The sequence below is a fragment of the Tamandua tetradactyla genome, chromosome 15 (genome assembly GCF_023851605.1).
Source record: "Tamandua tetradactyla isolate mTamTet1 chromosome 15, mTamTet1.pri, whole genome shotgun sequence".
Lineage (NCBI taxonomy): Eukaryota > Metazoa > Chordata > Mammalia > Pilosa > Myrmecophagidae > Tamandua > Tamandua tetradactyla.
This window is the reverse complement of record NC_135341.1, coordinates 47,041,156-47,058,588: the sequence shown is the minus strand read 5'-3', so window position 1 is coordinate 47,058,588 and position 17,433 is coordinate 47,041,156. Positions and strand designations below refer to the sequence as shown.

The 17,433-nt window shown below is 48.3% G+C and overlaps 1 protein-coding gene across 5 annotated transcripts in view; it reads left to right on the top strand.

The window, feature by feature from the left end:
* Positions 1-17,433, top strand: part of MYRIP (myosin VIIA and Rab interacting protein) — a 343,444-nt gene that overhangs the window by 275,632 nt on the left and 50,379 nt on the right. For all 5 annotated transcript variants that reach the window (XM_077129739.1, XM_077129737.1, XM_077129738.1 and 2 more), the window contains 4 exons: positions 1,071-1,168; positions 1,387-1,467; positions 3,321-3,461; positions 16,197-16,350. In XM_077129739.1, coding sequence (XP_076985854.1) covers positions 1,071-1,168; positions 1,387-1,467; positions 3,321-3,461; positions 16,197-16,350 — 474 coding nt within the window. The remainder of the gene's footprint in view (positions 1-1,070; positions 1,169-1,386; positions 1,468-3,320; positions 3,462-16,196; positions 16,351-17,433) is intronic.

Sequence of the window (17,433 nt, the reverse complement as noted above, 5' to 3'; positions counted from 1 at the left end):
TTTTTTGTAAACCATGTGTGGGCTGTGTGTAGCTCACTTTCTCCATTAAAATCATGTGCTTTGAAGACAGAAAGTCTTAAGTTCAAGTCTCATCTCTCTTACAGTCTTGTTGTTTAACCTTGGGCAAGTTAGTTCACTTCTCTATGCATCATGGTACCTACTCCCCAAAATCAGAATTCACTGTGATCCTGTCTGTGAAACTCTCAGCACAGGACCTGGCAAATGGTTGGGCTCTGTGACTGGCCAGTGTGATTGCTAATGGTATGGTTAGTTTAGTGTCTAAAATATTCTTCAATAAATTTTGTATTTGTATTAAATCATATTCAGATCCCAATACCCTTAGGGCATTAATAATTTCATCCACATGTTCACAATGAGACATCATATGCACATAATAAAACACAATCTTCATCTGAGAAAGGAGATGAAGAATACACCAGCTCCTTGCATGAAGTTCTTTGTTCAGTCATCTGTAAGTCACTCTGCATGCTGGGGGTTGTGCTCGGTATTGGAATACCATAATCAACATGATCAAGTTTTGTTTTCTGAGGGTGACCTGCAGGAAAATGGAGAGAGATGGAGCCTCTCTGGCTCCAATAGAAGCATGCACAGTGGCTGTGAGAGCACCTTGGAGGGACATTCAGCCAAGGAGGGGAGAAAACAGAGAAGGAACCAGCTTGGGTGTGGAGCAGTGGACCAGAGAGTAGAGGAACAAGGCAACAGAATCATGGCTTTTCAAAAAGTAGCAAATGGGGTGGGCCACGGTGGCTCAGCAGGCAAGAATGCTTGCCTGCCATGCCAGAGGATCCGGGTTCAATTCCTGGTGTCTGCCCATGTATATAAAAAAAAAAAGTAGCAAATAATTTGTTGTGGCTGAGGCATGGGATGTGAATGGTAAGTGGGAGGCAGTGAGGCAGGGAAGAAGGGCAAGAGGCCCAAGGGCCAGGGTAAGCAGTTCTGAATTTATCCTGGAGCCACTGAAGGGTTTACACAGAAGAGCTCAAAGTGGAACAACCGTCTTACTTGTCACTTCATTTTAGAAAGTGGCCTCTGTTCTATTTCCTGTCTAGGACATAGCATGATGGACACCTTGGCTGTTGCCTTACGGGTGGCTGAAGAGGCCATTGAGGAAGCAATTACCAAAGCAGAAGCCCATGGGGACAGCCTGGTAGGCCCTCCTCTTCTCTCCGGGGGGAGGTGCTGGTTGGGATTCTGGCCACCAGGAGAAAGTGCAGGTGGTCGGGAAATCAGTATAGCAACAGCCATCCTTGAATGGAGCAGAACCCAACTTACCCCTGCAATTGTGGTCAGGACTCTCCCGGGAGAATGAGTGCCAAGTCTCCTCCAGCCCTCCCACAGCATAGTGCCATTCCCTCCCCTCTACAGGACAAGCAGAATGAGGCCAGTTACCTGCGGGACCACAAGGACGAGCTGACCGAGGAACTCGCCACGACTATCCTGCAGAAGGTAGGGGGGATGGGGCAGTCTGCATGGCTACAGTTCATTGCCCTGCCCCAGGCAAGGCTCTGGCAAGATGAAGAGCAGACATGGGGAGTGACTTAGGCAGCATTTCTTCTGTGCTTTCTCACTTTCGCCTTTTAGGCTCTGGGGGCCAGGGCAATGGGCATCTCTAAGAAGTTTTTCTTTAGGGATTGAGCTAGTGGCTGAGGAACCAGGAGGTCAGTGCTGGCCAGGCTACTCATTAGCTTCCTACTTCCTAGGCTTCATGATGTGTGCGTGTGTGTTAGGCATTGGCCCTTCTCACACTTCTTGAATAGCATCTTGCTGGAGAGTCTTTGCAGTCACCCTGCTACCCCTGCCCCAAGCTCTCCTTTACATAATTTATCAGTTAATTACTACTGAGTGACTAACCACCCCTTTTTTTTCTCACTCATGCATCTGCAGAGCTGATCTAGATGAGGGTTGAATGGGTGACTCTGCTTCAAGCTGTGGTTGGGATCAAGTCCGCTGTGAGGTGTTCACTCTGAGGCCTGACTTAGTGAACCGAGAACATGTCAGCTACTCGGGCCCGTAACAGAGCACAGAGAGAGCAAGAGGAAGCAAGTGCTGCCTCTTAAGGCCTACACTCAGCCCTGCCACACTGTGACTGACTCCCTGCTCACATTTTGTAGGCCAAATCAAGAAACATGATTGAACCCAAAGCCAAGGGGTAGGATATATATCCTCCCTGTGCTGGAGGGGACTGCAAATCACATGGCCAAGGTGTGGATACAAGGAGCGCTGAAAAAGTAGAGCTGATAGCTGAGCAATAACTCATGCCCCTTCCAAGTCCAAGTACATTCAACCTATCCAAAACCCCCAAATGTCTTGTCCAATCAATAGCTCAAAGTGCATTTGATCCAGACACCGCCCCTCTTCATTTGGACACCTATGAACTAAACACACAAGTCATCTGTCCCCACATACCTAACATACAATGTTGGAATAGGGACAGGAAAGTGGCACTAACCCCACACCCCTGCGAAGGGGAGGGATGGGAGGCATAGGCAGGCGCTGTCCACAGCAATCCCAAGAACACACTGGGCACACATGGCAGGTCCCCTGGACTAGGCTCCAGGGCTGTTCCCTGGGCATGGCCCCTCGAGTCATTGAGCTCCTAGCTCTTGATCTTCCTTTTCATCATCCTGACTAGTTTAAAATGTCATCAGAGAATATGCCCATCTTGGTGGCTCAGCAGTTTTCCCAGCTGCTTCCTTCCTATAGGAAGCTGGGACATGCTAATGGACTTACCAAATCCAAGTAGCCATGCTCAGCATAGCAAGGGGCACATTTGAGCTTAGGCCATCCCCCATGAGTCCTGGTGTCTGCCCTCTTGTTAGTGTTTCCAAATGCTTCCTAAAGTCAGGATTTAGAGCCAGAGACTCTGGGTTTGAGACCCAGTCTACCATTTATGAGCTGTGTCATGACCTGACCAGTATCTTAACCTCTCTGCACCCATTTCTTCATCCTTAAAATAAGGAGAGTATAATACATACCTCTTAGAATTATTTTGAAGATTAAATGAAGTAAAAAATATATAGTGCCCAGCATGGAATCTGCCACATGCAAGGCACTCAGTAAACAGAAATTAACATCATAAATGTAAGGACTATTTATCAACTCAAAAGTGCTGTAGAAATATTTGTGGCTGTGTTTGTGCTGTTTTTTTATAAGGCAGATTTGGAATATGCTGGTAAGTTGTTGAAACTAAGCTCTGAAAGTGGCTGAAAATATTCCAGAGATGGTCCCAGTTATTCCATGTAGCATCAGCAGGCCTCTGTGATAACTTGTCCCCTGTTGTTACCCCCTCCCTTCCCCAGATCATACGGAAACAGAAGAGCAAAAGTGAGCAGCAAGCGGAAGAGCTGGAGTGGCCACAGCCCCAGAGTTGTGGTGTAAATGTGGCTGACGTGGTGACCACAGCCTCCCTGGGAGGACACCGAGCCCCCACCACACTGTGGGTGAGTCCCCCAGCACTGCCGGCCCACCCCACACAGATGTCCTGGGCAGGTGCAGGGCACAGCTGTTCTCCCCATAGAAATGGGGCACACCACATTTAACCATCTGTAGTGGATTCATCTGCCTACTGGGCAGCATAGAGCTTCCAAAAGGGTGGGCAGTAAGAAACTGAGTGAGACTGTGTGTGTGAGAGGGAACAAATGCAGATGGGCTATTGAAGACAATGGAGCTGGGCTTGTACACAGAGGCCAAGCTAGGGAAATAAAAACAGCCATAGGCTGCATTTTTTAATTCATTCTGAAAAGAGTTTTACTGAGTGATATGAAAAAAATAGTATCATGTGTATTTACATGGGGGCCATGTGTATTTTTACAACTTAGATCACTTGTTTTCCTGAAACCAAAGAGTGACTGTGAGAGAATTACCCCTGACATTTTAGCTACCAAAATGGGCATGGTCAGGAAGTCATGATGTGGAGTCACCCTTTTTGTCTATCACCCTGAAATCAAGTCAAGGGCCAACTCACAAAGCATGGTGGTGCAAAGCTCAGTCTGTACCCCAAGGCTCTGGGGCTGTTCATATGTATGATAGGGACACCAAGCACATAAAATCCTTTGCCATTTGCTCAAGTAAAATCCAGCAGAGGATGTGCAGAGTGCTGTGAAAGGGACTGGTTAGGGGCTGAGACCCTGAGGAATGCAGTTTTCTGTGCCAAGGTGCAGCAAGCAACCAAGGGACTGACTGTCAGAGATGTGTCTGTCAGCTGTAGAAGCCCACTCACCCTTAGGAGGAAAGGGACAGGGTTACAAGCAGGTGCAGTGTAAAACTGGAAAGTCAGAATGAGAAAACCAATTCCTGGTCCTTGCTCTGATCTTACCTGGGATCCACTGGCATTTGTCCCTTGCTTGAACAGATTAGAATAAAGGCTGTACAAAACAGCCATGTGGTAGACCCGCAATTCCAGAAATGATGTTCAGAAGCCTCGCCTGCATAAACTCTACCCCATATTCACCAGCTGCCAGGTGCATGTGGATTAGAAAGACTATCTTTATGGCTTTATCAGAGATTTAACTTCATTGATTTATGGCAGAACCTTCCCCTGTCAACATACTGTCGGCTGGCTTCGCTGCTTATTGCAGTGTGCTCAGCACCAAGGAGAACAAAAGAAATAGAAGACTCGGTCCTTTGCCCTCCAGATCTTTATAATCTGGTTAGCAAGGCAAGAGGATATAGAGTTAAGACTGGCAAAAAGGGGATAACAGGAAAGAAAAAAAGGGGGCGGGTAACATGAAGCAGTTCATAATTGGGTGCTTGGTTAAAACAATAAGGCTGGAAATGGAATAGGAATTCAGAGAAGGGGGGATCCCTTCAGGCATTGAAGGCGGGGAGTTCTCCCACTGGATGCAGCAGCAGGGCAAATGTCCTTCCAATAGCCTGTCATTCAGTCAAGGCTGATGTTCCTGGGCTTAGCTCTGCATTCGTAACATTGTGCTATATTTTGTAAGTCTCTGTAGTATTTCTGCAAACTGAAAAAGTCAAGTAAAGTTTTGGGGACTCTAGGAATTGGAAATCCCTAAAGCATCCCAGACTCATCCAGGAGTTGAGAAGTTAAAGCCAGGGTCATTCCTGGGGGTGGGATTCTGGATTTTCCCTTAACTAACTCTGTGACCTTGAATAATTGTTTAGTTTCATTTCTGTAAAATGGGGATAATAAGACCTGCCCTAGAGCATGGCTCTGATGATTCCTTATGCAATTAACACAGTATTTATTGAGCTCCTACCATGTGTAAAGTGCTGTGCTCAGGGCTGCAGAGACAAGGGTTCCTGCAAATACAGTGGACTTCATCATCTAGAAGGGCAGACAAACCATAAACAAGGAAACACATGGTTATAAATTCCAGTCATTGTTATAAGGAGGACCCAAGTTGATGGAGGGGGAAAGAGTAACTGGAGGGTAAATGAAAACTTAGTTGGGGGTTATCCAGGGAAAGCCTTCCCTAGGAGAAGACATTAAACCAAGACTTGAAAGATGAGAAGCTGGGGGGACAGTGGGAGGGAGAGGATTCCCATAGAGGGAACAGCATACATGCAGGCTCTGAGTAGGAAGAAACTTGGTGAGTTCAAGAAACAGAATGGCAGTCATGTGGCTGGAGAATGGTGACTAAGGGGCAGAGTGGTGGGTGATTAAATGAGAAGTGGATATAGGCCACTTAGCACATAAACTCATCCCCTAGATGACAGTTATTGTTCTTACTAGTACTGCCTTATCTCTATGGTTCAGGATCAAGGTTACTGTATTATTAAGGTGCCCAATCTGAGTTAGGAGCTGGACCTCACTGTGATTTGGTCATCTGGACTCCAGGCCCAGAGAGCAGCAGCCATTAATGTATCACTGACCTGCCTTTCTGACTCACGGGCCACCCTGGCACCCACCAGCACGGCTTCGTTGCTGGCACTCACAGGGGCCCTCTCCCCAGCAGGGCCCTCCCCCCCACGGTCAGATGACATCATCTGGCTTCTCGTCCTTATCTTAGTTCACCCACTGGAAGATGCGTGTTCACTTACCACATCTTTGGGCTGTCCTGTTCGTCCTTCATCAGAGGCCAAACCTCCTCCCCAGACCCTGTCCCACATCCCCTTGCACTGAAGATATCTGGCTCGCCTCAAAACAGACCCTTCCTGATTTTCCTATTGACATCAGCTGACTGCAACCCTGCACAGTAAAGTTTTCATTGAAAACCCTGAGTGAGCAAGAGGCCGGGGAGTCACCATAGAAACTTAAGGGATAATAGCAATAGTAGAGGGATTGTCAAGCATCTTTAGAAAAAAATAACACTCAACCAATACCTTTCTTTATGTAACACTTTGTGTGCAATGGGCCTTCACATAGTTTATTTCATTAAATCTCTTGGAAAATACCCAATATTATTCCCATTTTTCAGAGGAGTAAACTGAGAACTAGCTATCCTGAGCCTCTGCATCTGAGCAGTGGTGTGGGACTGGAGCCCAGGTTGCCTGGCTCCAAGCATTATCCAACGCTCTGCTGTCGGTCTCCTGTTTTATTGGGAAGTGCTGGCTGCTAAATGGCTGCTTTCCCAGTGGACGATCACCGGGTGTCCTCATCGTTCATACGGTTGCAGTTGTCCTAGGTCTTAGACACCCGTGTCACTCTCTGTGCCATTAGAGCTGTGGAGCCGTGGGCATTAGTACCGTGAGTCAGGCAGTGGGCACAGCTGTACCTGCTGCAGTGTTCCCCATTTGGGAACATGTTCCTCAGACAAATACTGGCCAATGCAACTTAAAATAAATAGCACTGATGCTCCCCGAGGGGACTCTCCCCCACTGCTCAACGGGCTCCCTGGAAAGAGCTCAGGGCACCTCTGTTGCAGTCACGGCCATGGGCTGTGCTCACTGAGGGAGATGTTAAGAGGCGCCAGTCAGTCTCACAGGAGTTCCATTTGGTTTGCTAAAACAAATACCTCCCAGGATTTTGCTCTTTAGTCAGAAAATATATTATGCCAAACGCCTGCATCCTGCACAGCAGATGTGCGTTGCTGTAGCTTCAACACCAATATAAAGAGGATCTAGGCGTTTCTGACTGTTTTTCTCAAGAGGCAAACAGAAGAAATATGATTTATTTCTAGATTTTAATATAGGGATAAGGCCTAATGGAAGACCCTCCTTGATTCCAAATTGTATTTTAAATCTCTTGATGTGCAAAGCTTTTCAAGCTATTTACCTTCCCTGGGCTTGAATCCACCTTGGTGAGAGAGGAGTGAGACAGAACCTTGGGGTTATTTGAAAATGTCCCACAAGATCATATGGCCTGGCAAGGGCCAAGGGGACCTTCCTGAAGGAACGAGGTCATTGGCTCCTATTACCACAATATTCACCTTCACCTTGGATATTTGAGCAAGGAGGTCCCTTCCTGTCCCCTCTCTGCATTTTTACCACCATGTGATACACAATATGTAAACAGCATATTTTTGTCAACAATATCAGACCGGAATAAGTGCATGTTTGTCTTTCCCCATGCTCACTTGTACTCATGGAAAGCTGCCCCAAGCAAAGCAGCCTGAATCCAAGAATAAAGAAAAATCTATTATGCATCAACTGGGGTCCCTAGCACAAATGACTCATTTAAGTCACCAATATTACTAACCCTTCCTGTTTGTCAGTGGTCTCGTTTGTTCTGTCTTTTCCACGGCTCTGCACTGAATGTGTAGTGAGCATCCCCCAGATACAGGCCCATGGCCAAATGGCAGCAAAAAATATCAATTTGTGGGAACTTAATCAGGGCCTGGACTTTGTCTTTCCCCTCCATCAAGGATGCCTGTGAAGGAAGGAGAACATATTAAGATCCCAGAAAAGCCATTGGTAGCCATATCCTTTTAAAATGACCATTTTTAGTTTCAGGCTTGGTTTAAAGATAAGCATCGTGAATAGGGCTTTTTTTTTGGTGGGGGGTGGGGGGTGGGGGGGCGGGTGCATAGGCCAGGAATCGAATGCGGGTCTCACCACATGATAGGCGGGCTTCTAACCACTAACTTACCCATGCCCCCTGTGAATAGGGCTTTTAAAAAGCATTATCTGGAAGGAGAGGGAGCTCATTTCCCACCCTTGGTGATAAGAATGCAGTGATTCTTGATTCTGACTTGTTTAGAAAGGCATCTCCCACATTTCAAGGGCACAGTAGCCTCCCATGGCTAGTGACTACTGTATTGGGTAGCGCAGATAGCACACATTTCCTTCATCACAGAAGGTTTACTGCACAGCACTGGTCTAGGGGGTTAAATAAAGAAGACAAGATATATAGAGGGCACGAAAACAGAAATAAACCTGGATGCAAACCAGCAGACAGAGTCTTGATTCTCTGGGACTTCAGGGATGGTAGCTCACTCACCTCTTCACCAGGTATTCTCCACCTTGGATGTTCATCAGCTTGAGACTCACGCAAAAGGTTCTGATTCAAGGGGTCTGACATGGAGCCTAAGCATCTATGTTCTTATCAGAAGCTCTCCAGTTGATGCCAACAGTCTACCAAGTTTAAGGATGACCTCATGATATCAAGAGAAAAGGACCTTGAAGGAGCCTGTTCTAGTTTGCTAAAGCTGCCAGAATGCAACACACCCGAAATGGATTGGCTTTTAATAAGGGGATTTATTTAGTTAAAAATTTATATTTCTTCAGAAGAAAGGCAGCTAGCTTTCATCTGAAGTTCTCTGTTATAGGGGAAGGCACACCGTGACTTCTGCTGGTCTTCTCTCCTGGCTTTTGGGTTCCTAGAGCCTTCCCCAGGTCAATTCCTCTCTGCATCTCCAAGCATTGGGGCTGAACTGCAAGTGCCAAGATGACATATACTGAGCTGCTTGAGTTGAGCTCTTTTCTGACCTCTCTCTTTTAAGCCTCCAGCTAATTAAATTAAACACCATTCATTGCAGAAGGCACTCCCCTTAGCCTACTACAGATGTAATCAGCCGTAGATGAGTTTCACATGCTAATGATTCAAGTCCACAGCACCAGAACTGGTCACCATCACCTAGCCAAGTTGACGCCTGATCCTAAACCTGTGGCCTTTCCCGTCCCTTCTCCTGTGACCTGGATGTCTCTGGCTCAAGGAATAACAATGCAGAATCTCAGAACTTTGCAGAACCCAGTACACAGGCTTTACTGCAAAACCAAACTTAATCACTCTAGTTCAGATGAATTTCTGATCTTTTCAGTTGGAGGAAAGTACACTATGGTTGTTCCCTTTTTAATTTCCTTCCTTATTGTGCGATTCTCTGCCAGTAAGGGCAGAGAGGTCACTGCCATCCGGCTTTTACAGCCTTGAAAGGCAGTATCCTAAAAGTCTCTGGCGTGGGGGTGGTTTTTCATTTAATGCCTGTATCTTTGGATGCACATATATAAAAAGGTACCTCAAGTAATAATATACTGATGCTATTGATAATGGTGGTGACATTTAGGCACTTACTGTGTGCTTGGCAACTAAGATGTGCCTCCGACTCTATCTCTGCTCTGTCTTTTATCTCTTTCTATTTCCCTCCGCCTTTTCCCTTGGGGGCCCTATAATTTTCTCCCTTATATTCTCTCTCTCTCCCTTGAATGGCTATAGCAAAGAACTGAAGCATTTTTTAATCATTTATTGTTATAATTATTGGATCGAACTTAATGGCTGTGTCTGACCCTAAAACTACAAAGGGTAGATAGGTCTCAGCCATTTATTCAATGACACTCCATTATTGGCCCCTTTGCCCCAAAATCCTTAATACTAAAAACCTCCTCTCTCCTTATTTTATATTGTGTGCTCTTTGAGAGCAAAGACCCTATTTTGAAGCCAGGGTCAGTACTTCAGGAAGCCTGTGCTGTTAGTGATAATGATAATTATCATTATTATCCAAGAGATCTCAGTAAGAAACATTGCTGCTGCCAACACAGGGGATGCAATGGCTGTAGAGGAGGGTATATTACACTGCCTACTTAACCCAAAGCTTCAGAGCCAGCTGGTCCCCATGGCAAGTCCTGCTGGGTTGGAGCACTGGCAGCCAGGAACACACAGGCTTTCAGCAAAGGCTGACAGGCACAGCACCGAGAGGGCATGGAGGAGCATTCATTTGGAGCCACATAGACCCAACTTCAAACCCTGCTCAGCCCCTTGATTCCCCAGGAGCCTTGGGCAAGTTATTCAAGCCCTTTGGGCCTCAGTTTATTCACGTGCACCCAATTGCAAGTGAGAGAATGGATATGTTGTACCAGTGTAGTGGTAGGGCTTGATAAATGCTACTATTTTGGCTAATATTTTTTTTTAGTTCTTTCTATGTTGTATGCATGACAGTAATCCTTTTACATGAAGAAACTGAGGCTTAGAATAATTGAGTCATTCCCCTAAGATTCCCACAGTTAGCAAAAAGGTAGCTGGCACTGACCCACTACCTAATACATCACCCACTGGTTAAGGATTAAGAGAGGAGGCCGACATTGAGCTGCGAGCGACTTCAGGGCACATTTAGGAGTCAGCATCATGACAGAAGACATCAAGACCAAAATCAAGTGCCCCTTTTGACAGCCGCTTCCCCAACCAGAACCAGACCAGGAACTGCGGTTCGAACTATCTGGACTTCCACTGCTATGAGAAGGACGTCCACCACTGTGGGGGAAAGGGAGGACCTCCACCACTGTGGGAGGGAAAGGACCTCCACTGCTGCAGGAAGGACCTCCACCACTGCAGGATAGACCTCCACCACTGCGGGAAGGATCTCCACCACTGCGGGAAGGACCTCCACCACTGCGGGAAGGACCTCCACCACTGCAGGAAGGACCTCCACCACTGCAGGAAGGACCTCCACCACTGCGGGAAGGACCTCCACCACTGCGGGAAGGACCTCCACCACTGCGGGAAGGACCTCCACCACTGCGGGAAGGACCTCCACCACTGCGGGAAGGACCTCCACCACTGCAGGATAGACCTCCACCACTGCGGGAAGGACCTCCACCTCTGCGGGATAGACCTCCACCACTGCGGGATAGACCTCCACCACTGTGGGAAGGACCTCCACCACTGCATAAAGGACCTCCACCTCTGCGGGAAGGACCTCCACCACTGCGGGAAGGACCTCCACCACTGCGGGAAGGACCTCCACCACTGCGGGATAGACCTCCACCACTGCGGGAAGGACCTCCACCACTGCGGGAAGGACCTCCACCACTGCGGGAAGGACCTCCACCACTGCAGGAAGGACCTCCACCACTGCATAAAGGACCTCCACCTCTGCGGGAAGGACCTCCACCACTGCGGGAAGGACCTCCACCACTGCAGGATAGACCTCCACCACTGCGGGATGGACCTCCACCACTGCAGGATAGACCTCCACCGCTGCGGGAAGGACCTCCACCACTGCGGGATGGACCTCCACCACTGCGGGAAGGACCTCCACCGCTGCAGGAAGGACCTCCACCACTGCAGGATAGACCTCCACCACTGCGGGATAGACCTCCACCACTGCGGGATAGACCTCCACCACTGCGGGAAGGACCTCCACCACCGCGGGAAGGACCTCCACCACTGCGGGAAGGACCTCCACCACTGCGGGATAGACCTCCACCACTGCGGGAAGGACCTCCACCACCGCGGGAAGGACCTCCACCACTGCGGGAAGGACCTCCACCACTGCGGGATGGACCTCCACCACTGCGGGAAGGACCTCCACCGCTGCAGGAAGGACCTCCACCACTGCAGGATAGACCTCCACCACTGCGGGATAGACCTCCACCACTGCGGGATAGACCTCCACCACTGCGGGAAGGACCTCCACCACCGCGGGAAGGACCTCCACCACTGCGGGAAGGACCTCCACCACTGCGGGATAGACCTCCACCACTGCGGGAAGGACCTCCACCACCGCGGGAAGGACCTCCACCGCTGCGGGATAGACCTCCACCGCTGCGGGAAGGACCTCCACCACTGCAGGATAGACCTCCACCACTGCGGGATAGACCTCCACCACTGCGGGAAGGGCCTCCACCACTGCGGGAAGGACCTCCACCACTGCGGGAAGGACCTCCACCACTGCGGGAAGGACCTCCACCACTGCGGGAAGGACCTCCACCACTGCGGGAAGGACCTCCACCACTGCGGGAAGGACCTCCACCACTGCGGGATGGACCTCCACCACTGCGGGATGGACCTCCACCGCTGCAGGAAGGACCTCCACCGCTGCGGGATAGACCTCCACCACTGCGGGAAGGACCTTCACCACTGCCAGAAGGACCTCCACCACTGCGGGAAGGATCTCCACCACTGCGGGAAGGACCTCCACCACTGCGGGATAGACCTCCACCTCTGCGGGATAGATCTCCACCACTGCGGGAAGGACCTCCACCGCTGCGGGATAGACCTCCACCACTGCGGGAAGGACCTCCACCACTGCGGGAAGGACCTTCACCACTGCCGGAAGGACCTCCACTGCTGCAGGAAGGACCTACACCTCTGTGGGAGGGAAAGGACCTCCACCACTGCATGGCCGTCACTGCATGAAGGATCTCCACTGCTGCAGGAAGAATGTCCCTTGCTGCGCGAAGGCAATGACTGCTAAAGGGGTGGATGTCTCCCCATACAAAAGGTACCAGCATATATATAAGTCCCTCTGCCCCATATCCTGGGTGTCAGCCAGGGGTGACCACAGGGCAGAATTTCCTGGGAAAATCTGAACTGGCCCACTCTAGTTCTCCCCTATCCTTCATCCTTTCTCCCAGGGTGGTGAAGGGGGACCTGGGTACATGGTGACACCCACCCTGGGATCCTGAATCATGTCTAAACTAATAATTAAAGCATATTGGAAAAGTAAAAGAGAGAGAGAGAGAGACAAAGCCTGTCTGAGAGCTCAAATTCCCAAGACCATCTTTACAAAGCTTTGCTGACATGCTAACATTTCTGGATCCATGGACTCTGCCAACCATTCTCAGCCACACTTGCATAGATGTGTAAAGCGCTATAACTCAGGTCAGCCTTTCCTGACATCCATGGGCCTGAGGGAAGGTGGGAAAAGCAGAAGGTGGGGATGGGAAAGAAAGGGCAGACCCAGAGGCTCAAGCCTGAGTGACGAGCAAACAAATATTCAAGCCTGGGGTTGAAGTAGCAGATAAGTAAAAGTATTGTTGTGGCGCCATCTACTGGGCTATGTCCTCATTGCAACAAATTTGTGGCAAAACCAGGTCTGATTCTCAGAACTGTTAGTTTTCCATCCTAGCTCCTAGCTGGAGCCTGTGAGCAGACAATGTCCAGGGATTGTCAGGTTGTGGTTGTGTCGAACAGTGGTTTGACTAGAATAGATTATAAAAACCTGGCATCCCCAACTCACTCATGCAAAATCCAAAACCTGCTTCTCTACTGGGACCAGAGGATTTTTCATTTGTTAGTCTTGGCTTCTTTGCAGGGGTGGTGGAGGGCATACACAGGTACACACATAAAATAGTGTGAGCTGTTGCAAAATGAAATATAAAATATTGTTTGTTCCTTTTTAAACATGTGCTCAGTGATTTACAGTGAGAAGCATGCAAATATGAAAAGCAAGGCCAGGGTATAGGAAATGGCTCATGTGAAGCTGCAGCAATATTGCATCTATCAAACAGACTGGGAACTCCTCCAGGGCCAGAGCTGTGTCTTAAGTCCTGCAAATTCAGTCACAAACATAGACCAAGCGTCATACCCAAGAGATTATCCCTGCCTTCAGGGAGCTCACAGTCTGTGGCAGAGTTGGCAAGTCCATGGACAATTAGAGTGGAGCGTGGAAAGAACCTTGCGATCACAGAGCTCAAAAGAAGTTTCACAATAAACACCTTGATGTGAGAGAAGAATCAAGGGTTCCCCTTAATATATGGGGGATTTGCATAGAACTTTTTCCTTCATTTTTAATAATTTCACTTGCCAGTTGGCCAACAGCCTTGATCTCTGTCCTTTCTGATAGCCACTCTTTATCTGTCAAGGATTTAGCAAGAACATGGGTAGCTCCCTAAATGCCCAACCCTGTGAAAAACTTGGTTATTATCAAGCTGCATCTTCAGAACTGTTCAGGACACCAGGGCCGGATCAGGGCGCGCTGTGCCGTCTGGGTAAAGAAAGCAATGCCCGGCTGAGAGCCTCTTGACCTGCGTGTTAGCCTGGCTCTCCTCCGCTCCTTGCCCTCCCATGATGGGAGTGGGCATGATGGTGGGCTGCTTTTTTATTTCTTTCTCTTGCTTCCCAATTTTATCCAGGATGTTGGTAAAAATAAATAAACTAATGAATTAAAATCAGGCACGTCTGAAAATTCATCCTGCAGCCAACTCCAAATCACATTCCCTCCACCACAAATATTCAGTAATTTCTAATCCTCTACCAGTTACTGCGCTAGAAGCTCAGGTGTTGCCATTGACGGGACCCTATCCCTGCCCTCAGTTGCACACAGTCTAGTGGGGACCACGGACAGGAAGATAGGTGTTTGCAAAGGAGTTCAGAAGAGCTGCAAACATAGAGAACATCCAGGACTCCCAGCCCAGCCTGGGGCAGAGGCAGCCCATGGTCCACTTGAGCTGAATGCATGCAGAATCCTATCTGGTTGATAAGATGGGGAGAGGTCAGCAGCCGCCGTGTGTTAACCTGCCATCACTGCATTGGAAGGCAGGTCTAAGGGCCCCCTCCTGCTCTCTCTTTCATGTATTCAAAGGAATGGAAGGCAGGTTGTAACCTTGGTACACTTGGCAACTTAGAGGGTTTCATAATTGTTCTGTAAACCTATCTTCCTCCTTGATTGGCCTCAAGGTCTTGTGGGGGAAAGTAGAAGAGATTTCCAATGACTGAACCAGAACTGGACTGGCCACACCCTCCAACAATGGTACCAGACTCCTGGTTCCTTGCCTCACCTGTGACAATGGGGATGCTGGACCCAAATCCTCATCTACTTCCCTATCTTTTCTCAAATTCGTTAAGGGTCCTTCATGGGGAGAGCCTACCGAATGCTTTCTCTTCCTCCAGCTCCGCTCAGAAAGCTCAGTGTTGGCACCCAAATATCCTACTGCTAGTTTTTGCCCTCTTTTCTTTGTTGTTCTCAGACCATTGTTTAAAACTACCATTATTATGCGTTGTTTTATTATTATGCATTCTTATGCTTATAAATTCATATGTTATACATTTACTGTGTGCCAGGCAGGGTTAGATTTCCCTATCTCTCAAGAAATGAAGACACTTGCCCAAGGTATTAGAAGCAGAGTTGGCATTTGAGTTCACCTCTAAACCACTGCACTGTCCTGCCCACAGGCTGTCTGAGAGAGCGCTCCTTTTGTCTCCTGTCCTAAGGCCGTATGATGGGAGAGGAAGAATGTTGCAGAGATGAGCACATTTCTCACTGGAATAGAAGGGAGCAGTGCTGTTGGCATTGAGACCTGCCAGCAGGTGAACACAGACTGCTGAGGGGGCCTGAATTATAAATCAGTATTTTTTAAATATGGAGAGCCATTGATGCTTTCAGTGATTTTGCAAGGATGCCCTCTCCTCAGTTTATCAACATAGAAAGAGCAAAATAAATGACCAGTAAGAGTTATTTCTTTCATTAAGCAGCATTGGAAAAAAAATTGGTCTCTTTCTGTTTGATAGAACATTTGAGTTTCATAATCTATATGAAAGAATTCAAACATATTTCCTGTCCATTATTTGAATTTCCATCTTTGTCACTTCTCCTTGAGTTAGAGTTTGTTTTCCTTCCTTTAATTCAAGGGCTAGATTGGAATAATGTTGTAATAGTTCTGGTTTGTGGATTGACCATACTTTGCTCATTTATCAATTATAGCACATATGTTGCACTGTAACTTTCTCTTCATACTGCAGAAACATCTTCTTTAAGAAGATCTTTTTATTTTTGCATCCCCTAGAGAAGTTCTTCACACACAGTTGGCCCGAGGAAATATTGGCTAGTTGAGAGGCTGATTAAGAAGGAGCCAAATGAGACAGAATCTCTATCAGATTCCTCTGCCTGCTATGCTTGCTGGTGGGCCTGGCCAGCTTGCAGTGGAACAAGCAGAGAACTGTCTGTGCCGCAACAAGGTGTTATGTACTGATTTGCGCTTTTAAGTCTCCATATGAGAAGCATCAAAACCATTAGACATATTTTCTCCACACTCCACACTGACTACCCTGAAAGCTGAAAGCATTCCTCCTGGTAATTGGGCCTTACACAGTCACCCCTTTCCCTCTTTTATTTCCACAGCGGTCCCAGTCCGCGTTGTCGCTTACCGGGGAGGATGCCCTGAAGCTCTCTTCCCTGGAGGCAGCATGGAGGCAGCCGAGGGATCAGGGCCAGCAGCCAAGGGAGGAGTCTGCTTTGCCCAGCTGGAGGAGCGTGGACAGGCTGGATGAAACAAGTAACTGGTTTAAACAGTGTCTAGTAGGTCTGCGAGTTTCGAAAGTGCCCCTGTTGTGTGGCCCCTCAGGATTTCCTCCCCTAGGTCTAAACTGGTGTGAACCCATTTGGGGCAGCTGAGCCACCTCGAGGCCTCGAGCAGAGCACACGATGTGTGATGTGGTCGTGTTTTGCACCCGGGCAGTTTCCCTGGTTGTTGTAGCAGAATTAGGTTCTCGATTTATCATCGGTATTCCCTGTGCTCCACTGAGAGCCCTGGGACAGTGGTTTTTTCTGGGAAAACGTGTTAAAGCCTCTCAGCCCCGTGGCCCCACTTAGCTGCCTGTACTGCAGAGACTAAGAAAACATGTTCTTAGGTAGGTCAGGAGCACCAATCCAATTTTGCACGGTACTTCAGCTTTCCTCAAGGTTCCAGAACTTTGTCTCAATCCTGCAAATTCAGTCACTAATCTGACACCCAGAAAGTGTCTGATTCTATATGGACTAAGGAAATGTGTCCTAATATAGGCCAGAAAACCAGAATGTGGTCTGGTTTCAAAAGTGTCCTTTCTGAAACCAGATATATTAGTTAGGGTTATGCTCACCGCTATAGCAAGTAAATACAAACATTTAAGTAGCTTGACACAATAGAGTTTAATTTCTAACTCACACAGCCGTCCAGTGCAGGTGCTTCTAGCCTGTGGGAGGACCTCAGAGGCCCCGGGCTCCTTCTGTCTTGTGGCTCTGCCATCCTCTAGGGCTCCTGAGTCTTCTACTAGACTGTCCACAACCGGCCAGCAGAAGGAGAAAGAGAGAATGGAGAAGGAGCATCTGCTCCCTAACCACACCTTGGTGTGGAAATTTCACACACACTTTCACACAGGTCCCATGGGCCAGACCTAGTCACATGGCCCCACCTAGATGCAAGGGGGTCTGAGAAATGCCCTGGCTGAGAAAATGCACCCCAGAGACATTGGCCTCCCATAGAAGAAGGGCAATATTTCCCACACCCAAGGATGGCGTTGCTATTTACTTCTGACTTTACCTGCTTCCTTCTCCTAGCATGTTCCACATCTACATAGAGCAGATAAACTTTCCTTTCCAG